Consider the following 21,219-nt stretch of genomic DNA (forward strand, 5'->3'; position numbering starts at 1 on the left):
GTGTGTGCTCACACTGGTCATTTTTTCAAAAGACATTCAAGATTCTATTTTTCTAAAAAAAAAAAAGAAAAAAAAGGAAAAAAGCCATAGTTGTATATAGGAGTGATACAAAAAACCTGAAATACCAAACCAATCCAATGGTTTGGTTTTTTAGTATCAAATTGGACTTGGTTTGTATTTAGAGAACCAAAAAGTACTGGTTTAGATCAAATTTTTGTTGGAAGAACCAATGAAAAAACATATTCTTCGTTTGGTATCTTTTTGTATTATAATTCTTTGTTTAGAAAAAAAAAACCAACTATTACGTTACATGCATGTTTTTTATTTAAAAAAGTACAAATAAAAAAAAAAAAGTCAAATTGCAATTTATAAAGAAAGAAAGACCGTAATTTGGTTTAAAGTTAGCAAATGAAACTCAATATAAAATGGAAACTAAGAACAAAAACTTGAAAGAAAAAAAAAATGTAAGAAACTGAGAACCAAACAAATAATCGACCGATCCAAACCAATCCACTGGTTTAGTTATCTATTGAACATTGGTTTGGATCCTTTTGTATAAAACCGATTGGTTTGATTTGATTCTTGGTTGGTTCCAAAATCGACAAAACCGAACCGAGTATCACCCCTAGTTGCAGATGAAAGTATACTCAAACAAGTATATTTTCCAATTTTACAATGAAAAAAGATACAAAAATGTCAACTAAAGAAGAAAAGAAAAATACAAAAAGCTATTTGCGAACAGTATAAATAACTGACCACTGGGTGAACCATTAATGCAAACATATGCATAGGTGATCTTCATGTCCCCCATGAACCTCCTCCCCAAAAACAAAGATCAACACACTTCCGTACTATCCATTAACCTAATAACAAATAGTGAAATCTTCAACAGTATAAACAAATGAGGAACAGAGGAAGCCATGAGAAAAGAGCAAAGCCAGCTGAAATGTAGGCCTCTTCTACAAACATGTTGATCAGGAAACGTACCATCACATAATTTTATTGATGGTGATAGATAACTGCAGCCAGGGAAGTGAGTAGTAGTAAATGTTGTCGTCAACACCCCTCGAGAAAAGCTCGTCCAAGATTTTTGGCAAGAGCTAATCTGATGGAGCTCAAGGCCAGAGGTGGCAAGTCAGATTCGACGAAGTCAGGCCGAACCTTCGCCATTGACAGCTCTTGTAGTTTATTCAACAAAAGGTTGGTCTGCTCAGTGTTTAGCAGAGGACCTCCGTGCCAATCGATAAGCTTCAACTGCAGAGTGTTGAAGGTGTGATTTTATAATTGTAACAACATAACCACTCCACTCAACGATGTGCAAAATATAATTATGTAATTACCGAGTCATTTAAAATTGGTAGCCAAAAGCGCTGAGGTGTTGAAGGGTTCTTCATAAGCTGCAGAGTCAAATAAGGGACTGATAAACAACTCAACCCAACCGTAAGTGCTTACGCTAATACCCTATCCATTATCTTTAAAATGTTAAAATGATCCTGAAATGGTTCAATTAAAGGTTAAGGTAAAGGCAAATCGAGTAATACCGCAATGAGGGAGTCCACTGCAGATTGTGCAACACCTGTAGTTTTCCCCTTGTGATGAACCTGATGTAGCGATTTTTTGAAATCCCTGTACCTATTCATCTACCAAAGATTAGATGAGAAAAGAAGATAAATTGAAAGAGAGGAGATGTAACGAAACGTACTTGTGGAGAAACTCAAGGCCTCCAGTATTTTTAGATTCAGAACCCAACAATTCGATTAATCCTTCCCATTGCTGTAGAACAGATCAATGGCGAATATGAATGTGACTGATTGGACAAATATGGACTGCTTTTCACATGTAGTAACACTCGTAAAAGATAAAAAAGAAAAAAATTAACAAGCAATGCCAGAAAATGATAAATGGTCCTCTAAACAAAATATCTACAGTATTCTAGTTGCTGAGTGCAATCTGTCTGACGCTTTTTTCAAATTTTATACATTCGGTTAGAGTGATTCTGCCAATTAAAAGCACCTTCATAAAATTTTCAATAATCAAAAGTGGTTTGGAAAATTCTAATAATAAATAAAAAAAATTAAGTGCTTTTAGTGTAAATGTTTAACTGATTATTTTTCAAACATGCTTATATAATGAGTGTTTCCTTAAAGGCACGCTTTTTCAAAAGGCGGGGCAAAATACACTAAGTATTGTGCAAATGCTGGATTTAGAGATGTTTGTCACCTTAAAACTTTCATCAGATATGGACTTTCCAACTGAATCAAACAATTGCTGAGCAATCTTGTTAAGACGAACTTCATCCCTAGCTTGCTTAAGCCAAAAAACGCCACAACCCTTCCTGCCATGCTTCCAATGGTAAACTCCAGCAATCTGAACATTCAGATATATAGAGAATGTTTGCGCATGTAAACAAATATGAACTCCTGGAATATTTGTAGTGTCCATTACAAAATTAGCCTAGTTTGTATCTAAAAAGTAGCAACTTAAAAGAACATGTACCTTCATAATGTTTGAACTAAGGCTGTTGAGTTCATATAAACGACATATCTCCAAATTCTACCAGGAGAACAAAACCATGTTAAAATTCACATTCAAAAGATAAAGCCAAATCAAGAGAAACTTCAGAGGTTGAACAACTAAATTTTTTTGCACTAAAACATGTGCCAATTACCTTAAGCAGCACCCCATTGTGTTGAACAGCTTGACTGTATAACAAAGTTTCTAAAAAACCAATGCCCTGCTTTGCGCATGATGTCAAGTAAATTGGAGCTATCTGAGACACAAGTATCAGACACATGAGGATTAGTTGATGTCATGGGGAAGAATTTTTACCACCTTATATAAATAAATATAAATGAAGAGCTGAATAAAAACGAGGAAACTGAGTCATGTTAATTGTTAAGGATCTGATTTAAACAGCTAAAATTGCCCAATGGACTATTATTTCCCTCCCTCTTCTTTTTAACCTGCGAGCTACATAAACCTCGCAAGTATTTAACTCCCTAGCTAGAGGAACACAACTCCAATGAGAGGGGAAAAAATCATACAACAAGATGGTATTAACAGTCTACATGATGAGTAGAACCGTGCAGAATATCTTTCTCCAAATCTTTTAAAACAAACCCATCACAAAAAAGAGAAAAACACAAACCTGCCAAGTAAATGCATGTGAACAGAGAACTTGAGCATAAACAAGACGATGAAGTTCCTCTATGCTGACTCCCCCAAGATCATGGCGTTCTTCATGTAGAAGACTTTCTGCTTCACCATTCTCTTCAGTCAACAATTCCATAGCATGTGTAACCATCCTACCAATAAGTAATACTAAAAAGCTTTAAACTCTATGCACCAATGCATGTCTAGGGCATAGGCACCAAAGATAAGGCTACTTTAGCTCACCAGGGGCCAAATCCTCTAGAACACTCCGCCAAAACAACCTGAGCCACAACAGATAAGCCCATCAAGTCAATAAATAGAAAATCAGATCAGATAAATTCCACATTCCTTACCTCTGGACTTTCTCCAAGAATTCCAATAATTAGTGCCATCAAGCGATCGGTATTAGAAGCTGGTTTTAACTGCATACATTTTTCTGCCAGGTTGTACATGCTTTCTAGACCCTGACTAAACAAAATTATATATTAGCAACTTAAAGGGGAATGGGAGGCCGCCGATACTGTGGGGGAACTGAAAACTAGAAGAACTCTGTATCACGCGGACAAACATTACCATTGAAAATGGTCTAACATATAAAAGCTGAGAGATATACAGCTCCATCCAGTTGCAGGTTGCACCACTGAGGCTTTCAACATTCCCTAGAATGATCTGAAGCATATTCTGCAAACCTTTTCTGGTCTGAACATGAGTACAATGAACCCAAAACCCAGAGCCGTCTAACTTGGTTATTTTCGACCGCCATTTTTCCCATGCCTATTGAACAACACGAATATTCTTGACTGTGTATCAAGGTTTTTCATAAAAAAGTGTGCAAAATTTTAATCTAATTCAACATACCTTGGTAAAATCAGGCTTGGTTTTGAAGCATTGACCAAATTTACCAGAATCCAACTCTGGGCGCAAGCGTGGCATTTCTGAAATAAGAAAAGCCACTGCCTCTACCAGGCCATTCTCTGTCTGTCATTCATAAGAAATCGATAAAGTTATAAAAAGAAATTTCAGTATTACTCTTATTTTATTGATAGGGACACAACATTATTCTTGTTAAAAGATGCAAAATTGACAAAATACAAGAAAACTTGAATCATCATTGTACAAGAACATAACCACCTAATTCTAGCCAAAGGCTAACGAGGACAAGAACTTAAATGATAAATTTTGTCAACTTTTGAGAGATCAGTTCATCCATCACTGAGGAATGGGGAGCACATATTATCCTCCTTATTTATTATTTTTATCATATCAAAATCTTAAGGTACAATCTTGTCAAAGGATAGGACCCACCCAAACAAGAAATGTTCTAACAAACTCCTCACATTTTCAACTCATCAATTACATTCCCTAGATAATATACTTCCACTTCAAAGAATGTTTTTCCTTTTCCAGGAAGTCTCGCTCAAATTTCCTTCCATGGTTGAAGTTCTTCTATAGGACAAACGGTTGAAATATAATTGCATTTTTTACAACTTTATAGACTATACCCAATTACCAACACTTGTAACCATTGATCAGTACATGTTTGCTCAGTAAAACTTCATTCTTCATTTCCTTCCTTCCCCACTAAGTTACGGGTAAACTATATTTTAAGGGGAATAATATAATAGGTATTTGTAATGTACAAAAATGCAAATGAAGATGCATCAGCAACTCATAGATCAAAGGTTCAAACAAGGCTGTTTACACATCATATATGGAGTTCTTTTGCAGTAGATGAGCAACAGAAAAATTTTAGACATTTTCACCTCCCGACTGCTAAGCTGATCCAGCTGATACGATCCATGTAAGCGCAACATTTTCACCTACAAGAAGAACCAGCATTACATCGTTTTAAAACACTGGGTGATGTCATATGCTGGATAATAGGTATAAAGAATGGAACACAAATGAAAATCCTATAACCACTTACCACAATTTCTTGCCAGCCAACTGCTAATGCTGATAAAATCACATCCCAATAGCGTGGATTATCCTCAACTACCTTGACATAAAAAAATAATAGTGGATGACCACCAATGATAAACAAGAACAATGGATGCTAACAATTGCAAATATTAAGTCATAAATCCAATTGCCTAGTAAGAAAACAATAACAATAACTCATTCAAAGCCAACTTTACCAAAAAAAAACTATTTATGAACTTATCGAAGCAGAAGCAATAATATTGAGAACCAGTCCGACAATTCTACTTTGTATCATTATATGTTAACAAAAAGAAGTTGCATTCACCTTCTCCACCGAAAAAGCAGATAGTAGCCAGCCTCCTCACAGAAAATGGCAAAAAACTACTACCAATCACAATCAGAAATAGTGCATGGCAGAAAAAGGTGCACAAGAACTAAGATAATGCTTGTTTCGACCTGATGATTTAACCTGGCAAAGGAGGTTGGCTAGGTATTGAGGTGAGAAAATGGGGAAATTTTGTTTAAAGTGGTTAAAAAATCAGTAAATAAAAGCTGGCAAAGACTTTAAATTCTTTTGAGAAGAAGACTCTAAATTCTTGGGCTCATAAAATTAGTATACCATAGTACATATACAACACAGAAATAGGAATAAAAGACTACTAAACTAGAAGTCTAGAACAAACACATTGGTAATTAAGATAAACTCAAAACAGCAAATGATGGAGAACCTGTAAGTTATTAAGTTCTTTTCGAAAATCCACAAGTTTTGAATGGATAGTTGATAGTGTGGTTGAGAGAACACTATCATATTCCTGCCATGAAAAAACAAGTATGAGTTATCATCAGAAAGTTTTTACCGTAAGTGGGAATTTACCGACAAAGTTCCTAAACAAAATAATGAGAAGATGGGAAGATCAATACAGCTAACCAATCAACAAGGCGTTCATTAAGCCACCAATGGGATTGCTTGTCTGCATAAAACACATCCATCAGCTCCCATGCAGCTTTCAGACAAGTAGGCTCCTCGACTTTCTACAGAGATTCTTAAAATATCAATAAACAAGATTACTAATGACAGAAAAGGAAGTTTTCGCATCTGTAACTACATGTCAACAACGACACTACTGCTAAACTTTACGCCACGCAAACATTTCCATGCATTATCACTAGAAAGAGCCAATTAAAGTCAAAGTTAAAATGCAACTCCAAACACATCAACTCACCTTCAAAATTTCCAGCGGGTCCTCAATCGCTGAGCTAGGAATTGACTTCGGATTACCAATAACTAAACTGATGTCCTTGCTATACTCCGCTAAGTATTCCCATCTGTTTTCAAAAGAGTTCCCTCTAATCAGTCAAGGATTGATTCAACATGCATCAAAGATTGTTTGAAATATAAAAAGTACAAATGCTTTCCAATTCCAATTCACAGAGCAGTAGAATGCTAGTTCTCGTTGAAAGAATAAAATCCCAATTACCCGTTCGGATTAAACCGTGATAAACCCATGGACATCTTCGACAATCCGGAAACCATATGTTTCCGACTCTGAAGAAGCGCAAAGGGGGAGACTGAACCGTACGCGATCCTCCGAAACTCTGCAGCACTAATTTCTCCGTCTCCATTTCTGATCTTCACCTCCAATACTTGTCCGCCAACTTCATCGTCATTAGAATCTGAAGAATGGTTGCCAGAATGCTGCTTGAAAATTGAAACACGGAAGGAGTTGCCTCTGGCCCAGGAAATGGATAATCGAGCTATAGGAGGCTTAAGTTCGTGCCGGATAGGGTAGACCACTTCTCGAGCCTCCGAAGAGGACAAGACAAGTGCACCACTGGGAGAAGAATCGGAAGCGGGGCCTGGCATTTCGGCAGCTTTAACTCACCAGAATGGGAGTAGAGTGGAGTGAGAGAGCTCTGCTAGGGTTTCGGGAGCGGAGAAGACGATTCGAAGAAGAAAAGGGAAAAAGCGGGAAACTTAACAGTAAGGTCTAATTGAACCCTAACTTCCCGGTACGGTCTAAATAACGAACCCATTGTTCTTCAAAAAAAATTTGGATAAGTTAAAAAAATAGTTAAAGCAGCACTCTCAAACTTTCTCATAAACTTCTATCAATGCTAAATTTAATTTTGTACTCTCAAATTTATACACTTAAAAGTTTGAATATACAGTTTGATCAAATTTTAACATTTATACAAGTTATTTGAAAATTTAAATTTTAAAATAAAAGATTTAAATATATAATTACAACTATCATCCTACCTTAAAAGTTGTTTTGTATTTTATCTAACAAATTATCAATGATACAAAAATTCAATTGATGATTTCAAACAAACTCAAAATTTAAAAAATTTATCTTTTAGTGGAGTTTAGATTTGTTCATATAAGTCTATACAAACTTTTTTTTTATGTTAATAAGGTACCAAAAAAGAAAATTGGTTAATAAGTTGAATGAAAAAAGCCTAGTTTTTAAACAAACCTCAAATGAAGGTACTAAAAGTTAAAAGTTAAAAATAATTTGAAAGTTGAAACAAACCTCCTAAATTGCTCAAGTCATGATAAATTTGATATAATTTTTCTAAAAAATATTTTAATCATTTTACAATATTGCACCTCTATAAAATAATTAGTTTTACTTTGTAATGAATAAATTATCATCTAAGAATTTTACTAGTATTTTTATCCTTGTATAATAGTTTATTCCGTGAAATTCTAATCTAAATATTAGTTTTACAAATACAACATGGAACTTTGGAAATACAACCCACGGAGTAGGAATCAAAATAAATTGTAATTCGAACCCTCTACTTTAGCACCATGATAAATCATCATCCAACCCAAAAACTTAACGGGACAAGTTACGAAAAAATTGATCATCTCAAGACTTTAAGAACTATTTTCACCAAATAGATTTGTTGTGTTGAGTTCGTGTAAAGTATTTTAGTAGATTTGATCCATATGAAATAGATTTTTACAAATGCTAGAGGTAGAAATTTGAACCTCTAATCTCTAAAGAAATAGATGCCCTAAACACCATGCTAACTATACATGCAATTCCAATTCTACAAAACATAACCTTTGGTCCAAAAAAGGATATTTATTCACGGAGTAATATTTAGCTCCAGCTTCAACGGCACTCATCTCCACGCATTTCCTTCCATTTATAATAGTACTAATAACCAGAAATTGTTCGGTTTTTTGATACCTGATTAACAGCTCGTCTCAGGTTATAGCACTAATTTGGGGATGTTGATGATTGAAGAAACTCCTTCACAAGCTCCTGGACCCTTTTCTTCATTATCTTGTCTTTAATACTTGCCAGCATATTTTGATAAACCACCTCCAACCTTAGAAGATTTGATCGATCTGATGACTCCAACATGCTTTCCCATTCCTTAGCAATGTCGAAGGAACCAGAATTTCGCAATGAGAGTGGGATATCTCCCTCTTGGAAAGGTTTTCCAAATATTGAGCCATGAAGGAAGCTTGCATACCGTTCCATGATAGATAATTTCTCTAGAAGAAGTTTTATTTCCTCCATAGCCATTAACAGCTTTTTGTTTTCTTCGGTTACTTCCTCGGTTTTGTTTTCTTCAACTTTATCTTCCTCGCTTTTGGTTTCAGTTTCCTCTTGATCGAAATCCTCATCAAGTGGAGGCCACAACACAACTGTGGGAGTAAAACAGTCGACTGCCTTACCATTTCCAAGAACCCCGCTTCTTCCTCGTCCCCACGACCACAATTTATATCCATCATGGGCAACTATTACAGTATGAGCAGCCCCACAAGCAACTTGAACAGGATCCAAAAATTTTGGTGATTCAGAGCCACTACAGAAGATGGATAGGGGAGATATAGCATCGCCCGTGTTGGTTCCAGTAAAACTAGCATCTGGACAAAGGCCAAGTCCCCTTTCCATTCCCCAAGACCACAGATCTCCACCTGATGAAACAACACTTGTGTGAAATAGGCCACAATCGACTGAGATCAGAGATACAGATTTTGGCAACTCTTTTACAGGCTGAGGAAGGAATTCATTTTGGGTGGTGCCATGCCCAAGCTGTCCATTTTCCCCCAGACCAAATGTCCAACACACACTTTCTAAGGTGTCACATGGTCTCTTACTGCGACTTAGTAAAGCAGTATGGAATGCCCCGCACGCTATTTCATACACTGCCCAAGGGGAAGCCTCATTAAATGTCTCGATAATTTGTGGGCGTGCTCTGCTATCTCTATCTCCCAGGCCTAATTGACCATGAGAATTATCTCCCCAGGAGTAGCAAACCAAGTCTTCAGCTTTATTGTAGGTTTCCCCAACACTAACTAGAGCCACGATATGCTCATTTCCACAAGCAACCTTAACAACGGTATGGCCATGGAACTCCCACACTGGAGAGGGTGTGAAGCTGCTAACATAAGATAAGCTAACTTCATTCTCACCGTTGGGTTTTGGACAATTACCCCACATCCATAGTGCTCCAAGATCGTCAATTGCAAAAGAAATCTGCCCCCCAGCTTTGATGTCACAAATCTGGTATAAATGCAATGGAAACTTAAAAATCGAAAACATAGAGAAAAATTCAGAATCCATTAATCAAAACAAGGAGAGAACCAACCCACAGACCTTTAGTGATCCCTTACTCTTTGAGCCTGATTCTTCTGTCAAAGATTCTGGAGGTTCCAACTCAAGGAACTGCTTCAGCAAGCAGGGGGTGGCGGAATTCCCGCCATCAAATCCAAGTTGGCCATCTTTATGATAGTCAAGGATGAGAAGAGGGCATATGCAATAAGAAGGAAAAATGAAATGCTCGCTAGCTATAGTGTAAGAATGCTTAATAATTTCTCCAGTGAATGCATTTCAAAGGATACAGAGATTGTAACCCCAGCACCAAACCGAACCATCATCTGCGAATATATAGAGGGTGAGAATTTACAAATCAGTAAAGTAGCACCAGGGCATAAATTTTCAGTTTTCTGTCTTCATGGCCATAAGTATGTAAATTTTAGTTTAAATTATACTTTGGTCATACTTAGAAGATTCATTCTGCAGGTTTATGCCATTAGTTTCTTGAATGGTACATTGAGTTACACTATACAACCCTCCATCTCATAAAAGATCTACTTCAAAGTTTTATCTCAGTTTCTTCTTAAAGTAACATTGCTCACTTTCTCAACCTGTTGAACAAATATCTCTGAGCCATTAAAAATGAATGTGAATCAATCTTTTCCATCTTCTTCGACCAGGAACAAAAAAGTTATCGGATATTGCAAGAGCATGAATCCTAGGATGCTCGTGGATTAGATTTAGAATTTAGATACTGCAAAGAATTAATATTATCGTTTCCATTTACCCGAACAATTTGGTAATTGTTAATGCAAAGAAAGCTCTATCGAATTCAACATTTGATAACCAAAAAGACAAACAAGCACACTAACCAGCAAGAGCGAGGCTATGATAAGAACCAGCAGCAATCGCCACAACTTTGAGATTCTCTTCCTCCGAACCAAGCTTAACTCGAACAGGGAACAGCTCATCCGATTCCGCACCCGTCCCAAGCCGCCCAAACATTCCTCTTCCCCACGAATACACTCTTCCATCTCCTACAAGCAACACCACAAAACTCCGTCACCAGCTCCGGTTCGTTCTCCGTTAACTTCGAAACAACAGAAAATGCACAAATGTACGAATCAGAAACTCTCCCTACCTCCATCGTCCTCTCTTACCTGTGAGAACGATAGTGTGAGCTTCACCGGCGGCAATTTCGACGACTTTACCAGACAACTTACTGGAAGAAGGTCGAGTTCCGGACTCATCCATCGCCTTTCTTACCAAAGGAACGCAACGCACAGAGCTACGGCGTCTTTGCTATTGCTTCTACAGAAGCTGAGCTCAAGAAGAAAACGAATATTGGATCGGTTGATTGATTAACCCGAATTCACTTCTATAACTGGTTGATCTAGTTCATCATTGAAGTCCAGAACATCATACGAGAAGATATGATCTTAGAAAGAAGAAGCCTATCTCATACATACAATAATTTTGAAAAATATCGATTTTTACCTCAATTTTGAAGCATATCCCTTTTCGTTTTTACCTAAATTTTGAAAAACATTCCTTTTATCTTAATTCTGAAAAATATCCCTTTTATCTAAACTTTGAAAAAGAGCCTTTTTCAATTTAGAAAAATGCCCACTTGTTCCTTGATTTCGAAAAATACCACTTTTTGATCTTAATTTTCAATTATGTTTTATGAAGAAAAATACCACTTTTTAATCTTAATTTTCAATTATGTTTTATGAATTTCATGCTAAATTTCAACTAAATTCAAAATTGTTAGAGATAAGGATATGATACAGTAATTAGTTGAAAATAAAAACTACATATAGTTTTTAAGCCTCGATTGTAAGTTACAGATATGACTTACTGTCACATATTATTTATAGAAAAATTAATAAAATAGTTTTCTTTTTCTAAAAAATTGATTATTTAATGATGAAAAGTTAAAAATACTAAGACTAGATCATATCATTTCAAATATCTCATTCATTTGTCACATGTAATGATCATTGGACAAAAAGTTGATAAAGAACATAGAAGCTAGGGTGAATTAAAATATTTTTACATATCTGTTAAGGAGAAGTCATTAATATTGTGATTCTAGGATAAAAGTGAAAAACCAATTTTAATTTTAAATCAAGAAAAGGAAATTGAAATAATGTATGGTCAATTTTTTTTAGGTACAACCTATTAATTCCTCTAAACTTGCTATACATTTCTTCTCCATGTAATTTATTTATTTTTAATAACCCTTAAATAGTGATATAACCAAACACGACGATTTAATTAATTTAATATAAAGCAAGAAGTTTTGAAATACTTGAGGATGATATTTTATTATTTGAGAGGATCTTATGAGGTTCACTCAACTATTATTGTTATTATTATTGTATAAATTGTCATCGATTGTGTCGTGTTCGTTGATATAAGCGGACAAATTCAAATACTTTTGTTCGTCTTTGGTATCTTTCCACCGTGCCCTACAAACTACGCAACTAACATTCCTCCTTCCCTTGCTCCGTTTCCACCTCGTGAAACAATCTTCATGAACAAGATTCCGACACGTCGAACAAGCCACAACCCGATCATTCTTCTTCATATCATCCAAACAAACTGGACACGCAGTCCCATCTTCCATATCTTCAACGGTTACACAAGAAGAAGAAGAACATGCTCTATCATTTACCTGAAAGAATTGTTGATGAAATACTTTACGTAACCCAATTTCAGCAAGGGATTTTAACATAATGGGTGCTGCAAGCAAACGATTCAATTGGCAAGGACGCAGTGTTCTTCGCCGAAGACATACGTCATCAAGCGACAAACCCAGGGCCTGAAGGTAGATAAACAATATGTGTTTGCATGGGGTAATACGGTCCGGGCAAGTGCAGGAGGGGGTAGAGGATAGAGACACAATGTAAACATTGCCTGTGGCTCCCAACACGAAGAAATTAGAACCGGAACGGTGAAGAAGACGGAGGTGATGGTGGAGAGCTCTAACAATCCTATCGGCCACAGGTTGGGAGGGCTTGAACCGAGGAACGGGACGAGGGGATGAAGTAGAGGCAACAGACTCCATCAGAATTTGGAAGGAAAAGAAATGAAGATGGTGGTAAAACAGTTCTTAGATATATCCACACACACATATATATACACACATATATTTCAGGAAGGAAGATGGGGTAAGGAACGTGGCCACACGATTCTTTGTGTAGTTTGAGGGGATAGTTTTGGTGGATGATGGAGAGGAGGAAAAGTGTAAGGCGGAGAATTCATAGGCTCGCTCGGTTTTGTAATGGTGGTAAGCCACAAGGCACGTAATGGCTAAAATATAAATAAATAAACAAACAAAGCCAACCCTTTTTCTCTTCCTTCATGTCTACTCATTAAAGATCCTGTTACATGCAGTTCATCAATGAAACTCTATACAAACAAATGTAAAGATTAAAAAATAAACATGGAAATTTGTGGGGAATCAAATTTCTTACCTATCAAGGCAAATGAATCTTAACGATCAAGATTGGTATTCATATTCATTATATGTTTATGATAAGCCCAGATTTGGAATTTAAAACATCTAACTTTGATGTTTGTTTTCAGAGGCGTATGAAACATTTGAAAACAAGCAAAAACTACAGACGGTAAACAAAGATGTTTGTAACTATTGTTCTTCACCAAGAATTTTTATCAATAAAAAATCAAATCCAATGATAAATGGAGTCATACGGTGAGTTATAAGATGTTGAGTAAGAAGGAAAGAAGGCAAGGTGTTAATAATGTATAGCAGCTCTCAAAGAAACCAATAATCCAAAATGTGAGGAACCCATTACCTCAGTTAACAAACTAAGCAGGAAAATGAAGTTAAATGTCCCAGCAAACACGCAATGTACCTTTCTAGCTTTTAAAATCGTGACGTGCATGGCATATGTGATCAACAAACAATTCAGTTTTTCTTGTATCTGGTATCGAGCTGAAAGGCATCAGAGATTATGTACTTAGATTGATTATGAAGGTGCTAATTTAAAGTTCAGACACCTGCAGTTAATAATAGAAACAGAATAAGTAAAAAAAGTTATTCAATTCTTTGATTCTGAATGAGCAGTATCTATACAATACAATCACAAAAATAGAAAAATGATCTTCATTGCCTCCATGTTCAGTACAAAAACATATTCTCTATTGATATCAAAACTCATACACAGCACACCATCCAATCACAACACATGAATCATGATTCAATAATAGAAGTAGATGCAACGCAACAAATTGACAAATAACCAAGCTACTGTCAATCCAAAGTGTAGCATCTCCAAAAAGAAGTTCAAAATCTTCTGAAGCCCACTGGACATTTGTTGCTATGAATTTCCAAGGGGCAGTCGGGTAGTGGCAGGAAAGAAATCTTTTCTCTCAAAAATCAATGCAGGGCGTGAGATTCAGGTACTTTACCCAAAATTCTCAGGGAAAGGTACTGCCTCTTTCTCAGGGACGTGAGGAGCACTTAATTAAACACTCTTTACCTTTTCTATTATTTATCCACTACTTTTATAGAAACAACTTTCATTCACAAAAAAATGAAGGTTGTCGTTTCTATCAGAAAAGTAGTGGATCAATAACAGAAAAGGGAAAGAGTGTTTAATTAGTAGTGGATCCACTACTTAAATTACATTAACATGCATAGTATTTCACTTTGAACTTTGCTACCTCCAAAATTGAAAACCACAAGTTCATATCAACAAACATTTAAAATGAATAGTTTTCCTTACCACACTACACCGACGTACTTGCTCAAAGAAAAATGCAACACCATGGTAGAATCACTGGAAGAACTGCATGAAGCTGTTTGATGGCACTTGGAAACCAGATGGCAGCCATCTTCATTCTTGGTAGATGATGGAGCCCCACAACTTTCCGATTCCAAAGTCTGGGCCAAAGACAAGAAGAAAATGGTAATGGTGGACTGGCATTACCAAATTGGCAAGATCTAATTGGCCACCTAGCTGATGGCTGAATCTGACATAATTTGCTGCAACCAACAAGTCCATTAGCAAAATTCCACATTCAGCCTCTGTACAGCCAAATGTAGATGCAATTTGTGCCTCGACTATATTCAGCTACAGGATCTCTGGTTTGAGAAATCTTGTGATCTACTGCAGGGGGAAGGAAACTTTATAATCTTACATAGTGGAAGGTGCCAGGGAAAAAAACTGTAGACCAACTGGGTCCAAAATGGAATTCAGAATTAAAGGGTAAAAAATAAATAAATAAATAAATGGGTCGTTATCAACCTTGTAAAGAGGAAGTAGTTCATTTTATATTCTAAAATAAGGGGTGGGAGTAAATATGACAGCGATTCCAGAGTGTGATAATCAATATCTGCTACCCTAGTACATATCCACAAAAATAAGGGGGTAGGCACAAGCCACAAAATCAGCAGTTAACTAATGATTATATTGATACAAAATCCACTAAAAGTGTCACTTAGAAGTGTAAAATCAATATCTTCCAGGTTCAGACATTTAGAATATCCTCAGTTCCAAAAAGGTGATAGATAAGGATCTAAGTACAAGCAAAATGGATATGGATAGCCAGAGCCCACTGATGCTTGATAACCGAAACTGCACATTTCCCCAGCACCCAGAAAAGATGACCTATGCTGTGCACATGCCTTCAACCAAGAACTAGTGCTCAAGACTATACAAAACCTTTAACAAATTGGTAAAAATACCCAAACCCCAGGGACATGAAAGATCTAAAATTAGCTCATACTTGAATAACATGAATGAAAGCGAGAGCATAGGCGTCTGTAACTGATGCAATACGTTGGTGATGTTAATGAATAGTTTAGCTACATCAACTCCATTAGCCACAGTCAAGTGTTTGCCACAAAAATCCATATCCATAGCCGCCTAAAGAAGAGCACCATCTGTTAAAAATTCCAGGCTCTAAGTGGCATCAACTTAGGAGTGTTTCATGAAACAGTTCGGCCATAGCAAATAGATGCAATATAAAGATTCTTTGCCCATTTCTCCTGCATAAACACCAGAAACCAAATCTTTCAGAAATCTAACAATATTAAGCAAAGACATAACATAGTGTATGTCTCCACGACTAACCTTGACATGAGTACTAGGAAAGGCAGATGTACGGAGTGTTTCTTGAGTTTCATCAGCAGGCTTTCTCCTTGGCACACTCAGAACAAAAGCAGCCTGGTCCAAAGTTGCTGCAGTTGATGTGATGCGGTAACCACTATCCCACCTGCGATGAATGCCTTCACTGGGATACAGGAAATCTAGTTCCACAACCTGTGAAGTGATCAAAAGTCAACACTCATGGAAAATTTTCTTCAACGTCATGCAATTGCTTTTAACAGAACAAGTTTAACAAAATTTAATATCCTCATACCTGGTCAGAAAATCCTGCACCACGTGACATGACAATTGCCCATCTACCACCAGCAGTGGCCATAGCAGTAACGTAAAATCCCTCCCTCCACTTCTTATTTATCCACTTGAAGGGAAATGAATCACTGACTTTATAGGATTGCTGGAGGTACTGCGTCCCTGCATTAAATTAGAATATAGTATGATAAGCAACACACATAGACACGCAATACAGCTGCATTTTATTCTAGCCATTTGGAATATGCTGTATTAAGACTAACCTTTGGACATCACTACCAATGAGCTTCCATTATTAGCCCCTGCTATTGCACTGATGTAATAGTTTTTCTCCCACTGTTCCATGATCCACTCCTAAATAAACAAACACGAATGTCATCGGCAAGTTGAGTACTGATAAGAGCCTAACTATGTTAATAAGCAATAAAGCAGTACTCACAATTCATAGACCAAAATGGAAGGCAACAAACCTTGTGAAGAAAGTAGGGTGAGAGTTCATAAACTTGGGCAGAAAATCCAGTTCCAGCATCCATAATAAGGGCCCAAAGGTTTGAACATGAAGCAACGCAACTAATAAATAAACCATCTTCATTCCCCTTCTCAATATGCTGAGAGAGCCTCATATCAGCAACGTTATAGTGGTATCTACATCAGGACAAATTAGTCAATAACCTTTTGTTATAATTAAGCTTTATCTTTGGATTCAAGTGTGAACCTTTGTTTCATTGGTCTACGGGCATTATAAACACTAATCCATTGAGTTGCAGGCATCCCCATCCGAACCTTCTTCTTTGGTTGTTCATCATCTTCATCCTCCATGGACAGCCTTCCTCTCTTATGCCCAACCTGAAATATAAGCTTCACATAACAAATGATAGTTTAGATTATGCTCAAGTACAAAGTTAACAACCAAAAAGTGGAATGAGCAGTCAACAGATAAGTGAAAATCAAGGAAAAGGGGAATACTTTCTGTGCACCATCTGTGTTTATTGGACGGATATCTGGATTCGGACCGACAATCCCATCAAAGAGGGAGATATATCTTGCATAGTTTGGCTCTTCATCAAATTTCAAGTTCACAACGTACTCAACAAACTGTCTAAAAGGCTGAGGGCAAAAACAGCACAATGTTTCAGAGGAAGTAGCCATCTTTTTCTTTGACACAAGGAATCCTTTATTTTCTCCCTGGATAAATATACTCAAGTTCAGAATAAATGTATCATATAGTTGCACAAAGAGTTAACATCCATCCGCCCTAAAAAACATAAACCTGATATCCTTGCCAAGGCAGCCGACCACGAAGAAGAAAAACAAGAGTGTAAGCGAGCGATTCCAAGTCATCTCTCCGACTAGCAGTTCTGCCAAGATGTGCATGCACACTAGCATACCGAACTGTTCCCCTGAATTTAGATGTGGATGGAGTTGTTTAAGAGCCTAAATGTTAAATATATGCATACAAATATCATATCATATATACAGCTTTCATACCGGAAAACATCTGGTCGTTGATCATACTCAACATGTTGGCCAGTCGAACTATCTCGCCACTTGGTTGCTATATGGTGAACCAATAAAATGGTAAGCTGAGTTTCATAAGTATTAAAATTAACATTCCATGAGATGGAACGTAAATGAAAAATGAGATACCTAAACCAAGATCTACAAGAAACAACTTTTTCTCTTCTGGGGTTCCTGGAGGACCGAGCAGAAAATTTTCAGGCTTCACATCACCATGCACGTACCTGTCAGAGACGTTGACAGAGCTATTCAAAAGCAGAAAATAATTACAAGAAGACAATTAAATCATTCATAAGTCAGTGAGTGAGCCAACTACGTAAAAATAGTCCAGCTCAGTAGCCCTAGTAGATGCAAAAATCATTCATCATAAGCAGCACGGAGTTTTGTGCAAAGGTACCTAGATCTAACAGACTTAACATGTTCTTTTACAGCTACAGCATCCTATGACCCTATTTAACTCTACTGTGGATGTGAAATGAACCAAAAGAGGTAGTCCTAATATGTCAATCCAAAAGCCATTACTTTGAGTTTCTGCCCATTTGATTCCATGGCAATCCAATCAATGTCAAACCAGAAAACTGTTTTATCCATCATCACTATTTGGAGTATACAGAATAGAGGCCTCACCCTCTAGAATGCATCTTCTCTAATATGGAGATTGCCTCAATGGCGATACATGCTACCATTTCAATTGACATCCTGAGATTCAAAGAATAAAGAAAACATATTACCATGCAGTAAAACCGTGAGTATAAATTTCAACTAGTGGCAAAATCGATAAAATTGATTGAGAAACGAATGATAAATTGTTAAATTAAACTTACGTGTGAGCATTGTTATTCCAGACATCCCAGAGACTAGGTCCAAGCATGTCCATAACCTATATCCAAATTATAGTTATTCACAAAACGATAAAAATAATACTGCAAATCTTGGGCCAGTCAAGCATAGCTCAATGGACAAAGGCACCAATTACCATCCAAAGGTTGATGGTTTAATGTCCTACCTCACAATTTTTTAACTCGAAACAATAACAATGCCCAATTCACTTTAGACTTTAACAGTCTTAAAACGTAAAAAAGTTAAAGGAACCAAGACCTACCATGACATAGTAGTCACCTTGCCGACCCTTGTAATGAACTCGTGGCACACCATGACTACCACCTAGTGCACTGAAAACCAAGAGATAAGTGCTTAGAACTTGTATACATATATGTAGTAAAACAAACCTTTCGACATTGAAATGTAATACACAAGAACTGAGAAAAGGATTACTTGTAAACCTGCCACTCGTAAGGAGGTCCATAGTTGCACCCTTTACTACTTCTATGCTCAAATTTTAAGGCTACCTGAAATTTTGACAGATTATATGAAATGTTGGTAACATTAAACAAATAATTCTGTAGACATTACAGACAGGCATACCATACCTCCACAGCTCCAGGGCCAGATCTTTCATTCAAACTCATGGGACCCATTCGTCGACCCACATACACCTGACCAAAACCTCCTTTTCCCAGTTTTCTTTCAACTTTATACAACGGAGAACCACCAACCTGAACCTGTTGCATAAAGAGGATAAATCATTTGAAAAAGAAACTGAAGCAAAAAACGTCCATGACTGCAATTGTTGACAATACTCGTGAAGGGATACTCATCTCTCACTATTACTGTCCCAAAAAACTAAAATATAAAAATAGATTGCATTATTTCAATGGGCATCATATCACTTCCATATCGTTGCAGAAAAACAAATCTAAATGAAGTTAATACCGTGCTAAATACAGTATAAAAAGATCAATCAACAAGACGGAGACAAATAAGAGCTAATAAAGTGAATAAAATTACAAGAAATCATTCTCTCGAGAAGACTAAAGAAAGAAAGGCTGAGAGATAGGGTAATGAATAAAATCACAAAAGGAAAGATTAAGGTAGAGCAACAATAATTTCCATGCAAAGTATTTGTCTTTCACAATTGGATCCTTGCAGCTCGAGAAGTTTGAAATGGATACTATGACACTATCTGAAAACAATTCCAGATATAAAGAAAAAAATTGAAATCAAACAGAATAGCAAATTTCCATTTCTTCATTAGCTCCAAATATATGGAAACCCTCTCAGAAGTTCAGAGCAAAACTATGCCATTTCTAAAAGTTGCATCAGCTCATAACCAAAAAGACCACCCTCAAAGAACTTGGGATTGCCCAGTAATGACCCAAGAAGTCCAAGAAATCAAGCCCCCAACTTCCCTTCACTAATGCTTCGCTGTATTTTCTCAAACCACCAACACAAAAACCCATTAATTCAAGAAACGTCAAAAAACACACATCCAAGAATGAAAGAAGCTTCACCTTCTCGGGAAGAGGAGTAGTCGTGCCTTCATCTTCAGCTACAGGACCCTTATCACCGTTCCGTCCACCGCTATCAAACTCATCCATACCTCCAACACCAACTATCCCTACCTCTTTCTCCTTCCCAACTTCGTCTTTACTCTCAGGTAGTACACCCGTTTCAAAACCGATTCCAGGGTTCACAAAATCCCTATCACCATCGGCACCGATCGCGTCTTTCCCCTCCTCAATACTCTTCCCACCTCTCCCTTTAGCGGGTTGGGATGGGTGGCGTGTTGTTAGAGTTAACTTAAGGGGTGTTTGGTGGGCAATCGGAAGTGGGTGTTGAAATGACCGAGTCGTGAGTGGATTGCGACGGAGGTCAGGCATGGTACAGAGGGTAGTCCATGAAGGGCGAAAGAGGTCGCCGGAGAAGGAGAGTTAGGAAGCATTTAGGGTCATCGGAAGGGGAAAATTCAAATTGAGAAGAGAATGTGGGAAAATCGGAGAGAAAGGGAAGGGGAGAGGGAAAGTTGGAGATCTATGGAAGGAGAAGAGAGAAAGGGTGAGTTTGATTTTTGAAGTACAGAGGAGAAGGTTGAAGAAGAAGAAGAAGAAGAAGAAGAGCTAAACGATGAAAAGTAGAGAGAGATATTGAGAGCTTAGCCTTTGTTTATGCAAAACCATACTCTATACTCTTTTTTTTTTTTTTTCATTTTTTCATTTCTTTATCTATTAAATTAACGAATTTAGTGTCAAATTTTTAAAGTTTATTTTTAATTTAAGAGAAATGGTTAAAAATAGAAGTGTGATAAATTTTATATTGTCTTGTTTTTTAGTGTAAATAGTTTATCATAATTTTTTATTTTTGAAAAAATCTATATTTTAAATTACAATTCTATTTTTTATTTATTGGATTTTATCTTTTTTTTTTTTTTTTACGTTTGAAGTTGAAATCTATATACACCATATTTTGAGAATATTTTTCAAAAAATTCTTTTTTACTTTTAGAACTTACTTACTCAAATATCAACAGTTAAAGAAAATGAAAAACTAAGAATGAAAATGGTGAAAAGATATATACAATCTAAAAATAAATAAATAAATAGTTATCAGACATAACTTACGAACTTTTTATTTTAAAAAGAGTTCTAAAATGTAGATACAAAACAAAGAAACAAAATAGATGAAATAGTCATAGACGAACACGTAAAAACTAAGAGATGGAATAGTGGTAAGAGGTAGATTCACGTAAAAGTTGTTTATTTTTAATATCGATTAATTCACTTTTTGAACTTTTGAAATTGTTATATACTTATTTGAAAGTAAATTTTTAAACAC

The 21,219-nt window shown here is 36.4% G+C and overlaps 4 protein-coding genes across 7 annotated transcripts; all 4 read right to left on the reverse strand.

Moving 5' to 3' along the window:
• Window positions 1–644: 644 nt before the first annotated feature.
• On the reverse strand, window positions 645–7,073 carry LOC103488180 (nuclear pore complex protein NUP85). Of its 2 annotated transcripts, XR_007819510.1 has the most exons (19): window positions 6,555–7,073; window positions 6,300–6,402; window positions 5,998–6,108; window positions 5,805–5,888; window positions 5,081–5,152; window positions 4,917–4,973; window positions 4,012–4,131; window positions 3,727–3,927; window positions 3,507–3,617; window positions 3,397–3,434; window positions 3,149–3,305; window positions 2,669–2,770; window positions 2,497–2,553; window positions 2,221–2,367; window positions 1,703–1,773; window positions 1,542–1,632; window positions 1,341–1,397; window positions 988–1,254; window positions 645–863 (listed from the first exon to the last, which is right to left on the reverse strand). XR_007819510.1 is itself a non-coding variant. In XM_008446789.3 (18 exons), the coding sequence occupies exons 1-18, from the start codon at window positions 6,938–6,940 to the stop codon at window positions 1,057–1,059; spliced, it is 2,163 nt and encodes a 720-aa protein (XP_008445011.2). In that variant the 5' UTR covers window positions 6,941–7,073; the 3' UTR covers window positions 645–1,056. The 2 variants fall into 2 exon arrangements, 1 of the variants encoding a protein (XP_008445011.2); XM_008446789.3 differs by having other exon boundaries at window positions 645–1,254.
• Window positions 7,074–7,959: 886 nt separating this feature from the next.
• On the reverse strand, window positions 7,960–11,110 carry LOC103488178 (ultraviolet-B receptor UVR8). Of its 2 annotated transcripts, none has more exons than XM_008446788.3 (5): window positions 10,799–11,110; window positions 10,511–10,675; window positions 9,944–9,979; window positions 9,699–9,823; window positions 7,960–9,605 (listed from the first exon to the last, which is right to left on the reverse strand). In XM_008446788.3, exons 1-5 carry the CDS (start codon window positions 10,890–10,892, stop codon window positions 8,310–8,312), a joined length of 1,716 nt encoding a protein of 571 aa, XP_008445010.2. In that variant the 5' UTR covers window positions 10,893–11,110; the 3' UTR covers window positions 7,960–8,309. The 2 variants fall into 2 exon arrangements, with proteins under 2 accessions (XP_008445010.2, XP_008445009.2); XM_008446787.3 differs by having other exon boundaries at window positions 10,780–11,108.
• An 827-nt stretch (window positions 11,111–11,937) lies between these two features.
• On the reverse strand, window positions 11,938–13,617 carry LOC103488177 (uncharacterized). Its single transcript, XM_017044491.2, has 2 exons — window positions 13,523–13,617; window positions 11,938–13,027 (listed from the first exon to the last, which is right to left on the reverse strand). Exon 2 carries the CDS (start codon window positions 12,709–12,711, stop codon window positions 11,998–12,000), a length of 714 nt encoding a protein of 237 aa, XP_016899980.2. The 5' UTR covers window positions 12,712–13,027; window positions 13,523–13,617; the 3' UTR covers window positions 11,938–11,997.
• A 1,442-nt stretch (window positions 13,618–15,059) lies between these two features.
• LOC103488176 (casein kinase 1-like protein HD16) lies at window positions 15,060–20,568 on the reverse strand. 2 transcript variants are annotated; one of them, XM_008446785.3, is made up of 16 exons: window positions 19,900–20,568; window positions 18,979–19,110; window positions 18,824–18,897; window positions 18,651–18,720; window positions 18,373–18,428; window positions 18,176–18,247; window positions 17,678–17,772; window positions 17,519–17,585; window positions 17,301–17,430; window positions 16,997–17,215; window positions 16,746–16,888; window positions 16,501–16,675; window positions 16,294–16,384; window positions 16,035–16,192; window positions 15,746–15,934; window positions 15,060–15,660 (listed from the first exon to the last, which is right to left on the reverse strand). In XM_008446785.3, the coding sequence occupies exons 1-16, from the start codon at window positions 20,266–20,268 to the stop codon at window positions 15,601–15,603; spliced, it is 2,100 nt and encodes a 699-aa protein (XP_008445007.1). In that variant the 5' UTR covers window positions 20,269–20,568; the 3' UTR covers window positions 15,060–15,600. The 2 variants fall into 2 exon arrangements, with proteins under 2 accessions (XP_008445007.1, XP_050938218.1); XM_051082261.1 differs by having other exon boundaries at window positions 16,746–16,876; window positions 19,900–20,567.
• Window positions 20,569–21,219: the final 651 nt, after the last annotated feature.

Source organism: Cucumis melo, chromosome 3 (genome assembly GCF_025177605.1).
Source record: "Cucumis melo cultivar AY chromosome 3, USDA_Cmelo_AY_1.0, whole genome shotgun sequence".
Lineage (NCBI taxonomy): Eukaryota > Viridiplantae > Streptophyta > Magnoliopsida > Cucurbitales > Cucurbitaceae > Cucumis > Cucumis melo.

Excerpts from the sequence above, each read along its gene's own strand:
- LOC103488180 (XM_008446789.3), bottom strand. The coding sequence starts at position 6,940 with ATGCCAGGCCCCGCTTCCGATTCTTCTCCCAGTGGTGCACTTGTCTTG. Across the intron at positions 6,109-6,299 it reads ACCCGCTGGAAATTTTGAAG|AAAGTCGAGGAGCCTACTTG; the intron begins GTGAGTTGATGT and ends GAATCTCTGTAG. Across the intron at positions 4,974-5,080 it reads TTGGCTGGCAAGAAATTGTG|GTGAAAATGTTGCGCTTACA; the intron begins GTAAGTGGTTAT and ends TTCTTCTTGTAG.
- LOC103488178 (XM_008446787.3), bottom strand. The coding sequence starts at position 10,888 with ATGAGTCCGGAACTCGACCTTCTTCCAGTAAGTTGTCTGGTAAAGTCG. Across the intron at positions 10,676-10,779 it reads GGTAAGAGAGGACGATGGAG|GAGATGGAAGAGTGTATTCG; the intron begins GTAGGGAGAGTT and ends TGTTGCTTGTAG. Across the intron at positions 9,824-9,943 it reads GTGCTGGGGTTACAATCTCT|ATGGCCAACTTGGATTTGAT; the intron begins GTATCCTTTGAA and ends ACTATCATAAAG.
- LOC103488177 (XM_017044491.2), bottom strand. The coding sequence starts at position 12,711 with ATGGAGTCTGTTGCCTCTACTTCATCCCCTCGTCCCGTTCCTCGGTTC.
- LOC103488176 (XM_008446785.3), bottom strand. The coding sequence starts at position 20,268 with ATGCCTGACCTCCGTCGCAATCCACTCACGACTCGGTCATTTCAACAC. Across the intron at positions 17,431-17,518 it reads CAACGACCAGATGTTTTCCG|GGGAACAGTTCGGTATGCTA; the intron begins GTATGAAAGCTG and ends ATCTAAATTCAG. Across the intron at positions 15,935-16,034 it reads GTGCAGGATTTTCTGACCAG|GTTGTGGAACTAGATTTCCT; the intron begins GTATGAGGATAT and ends ATCACTTCACAG.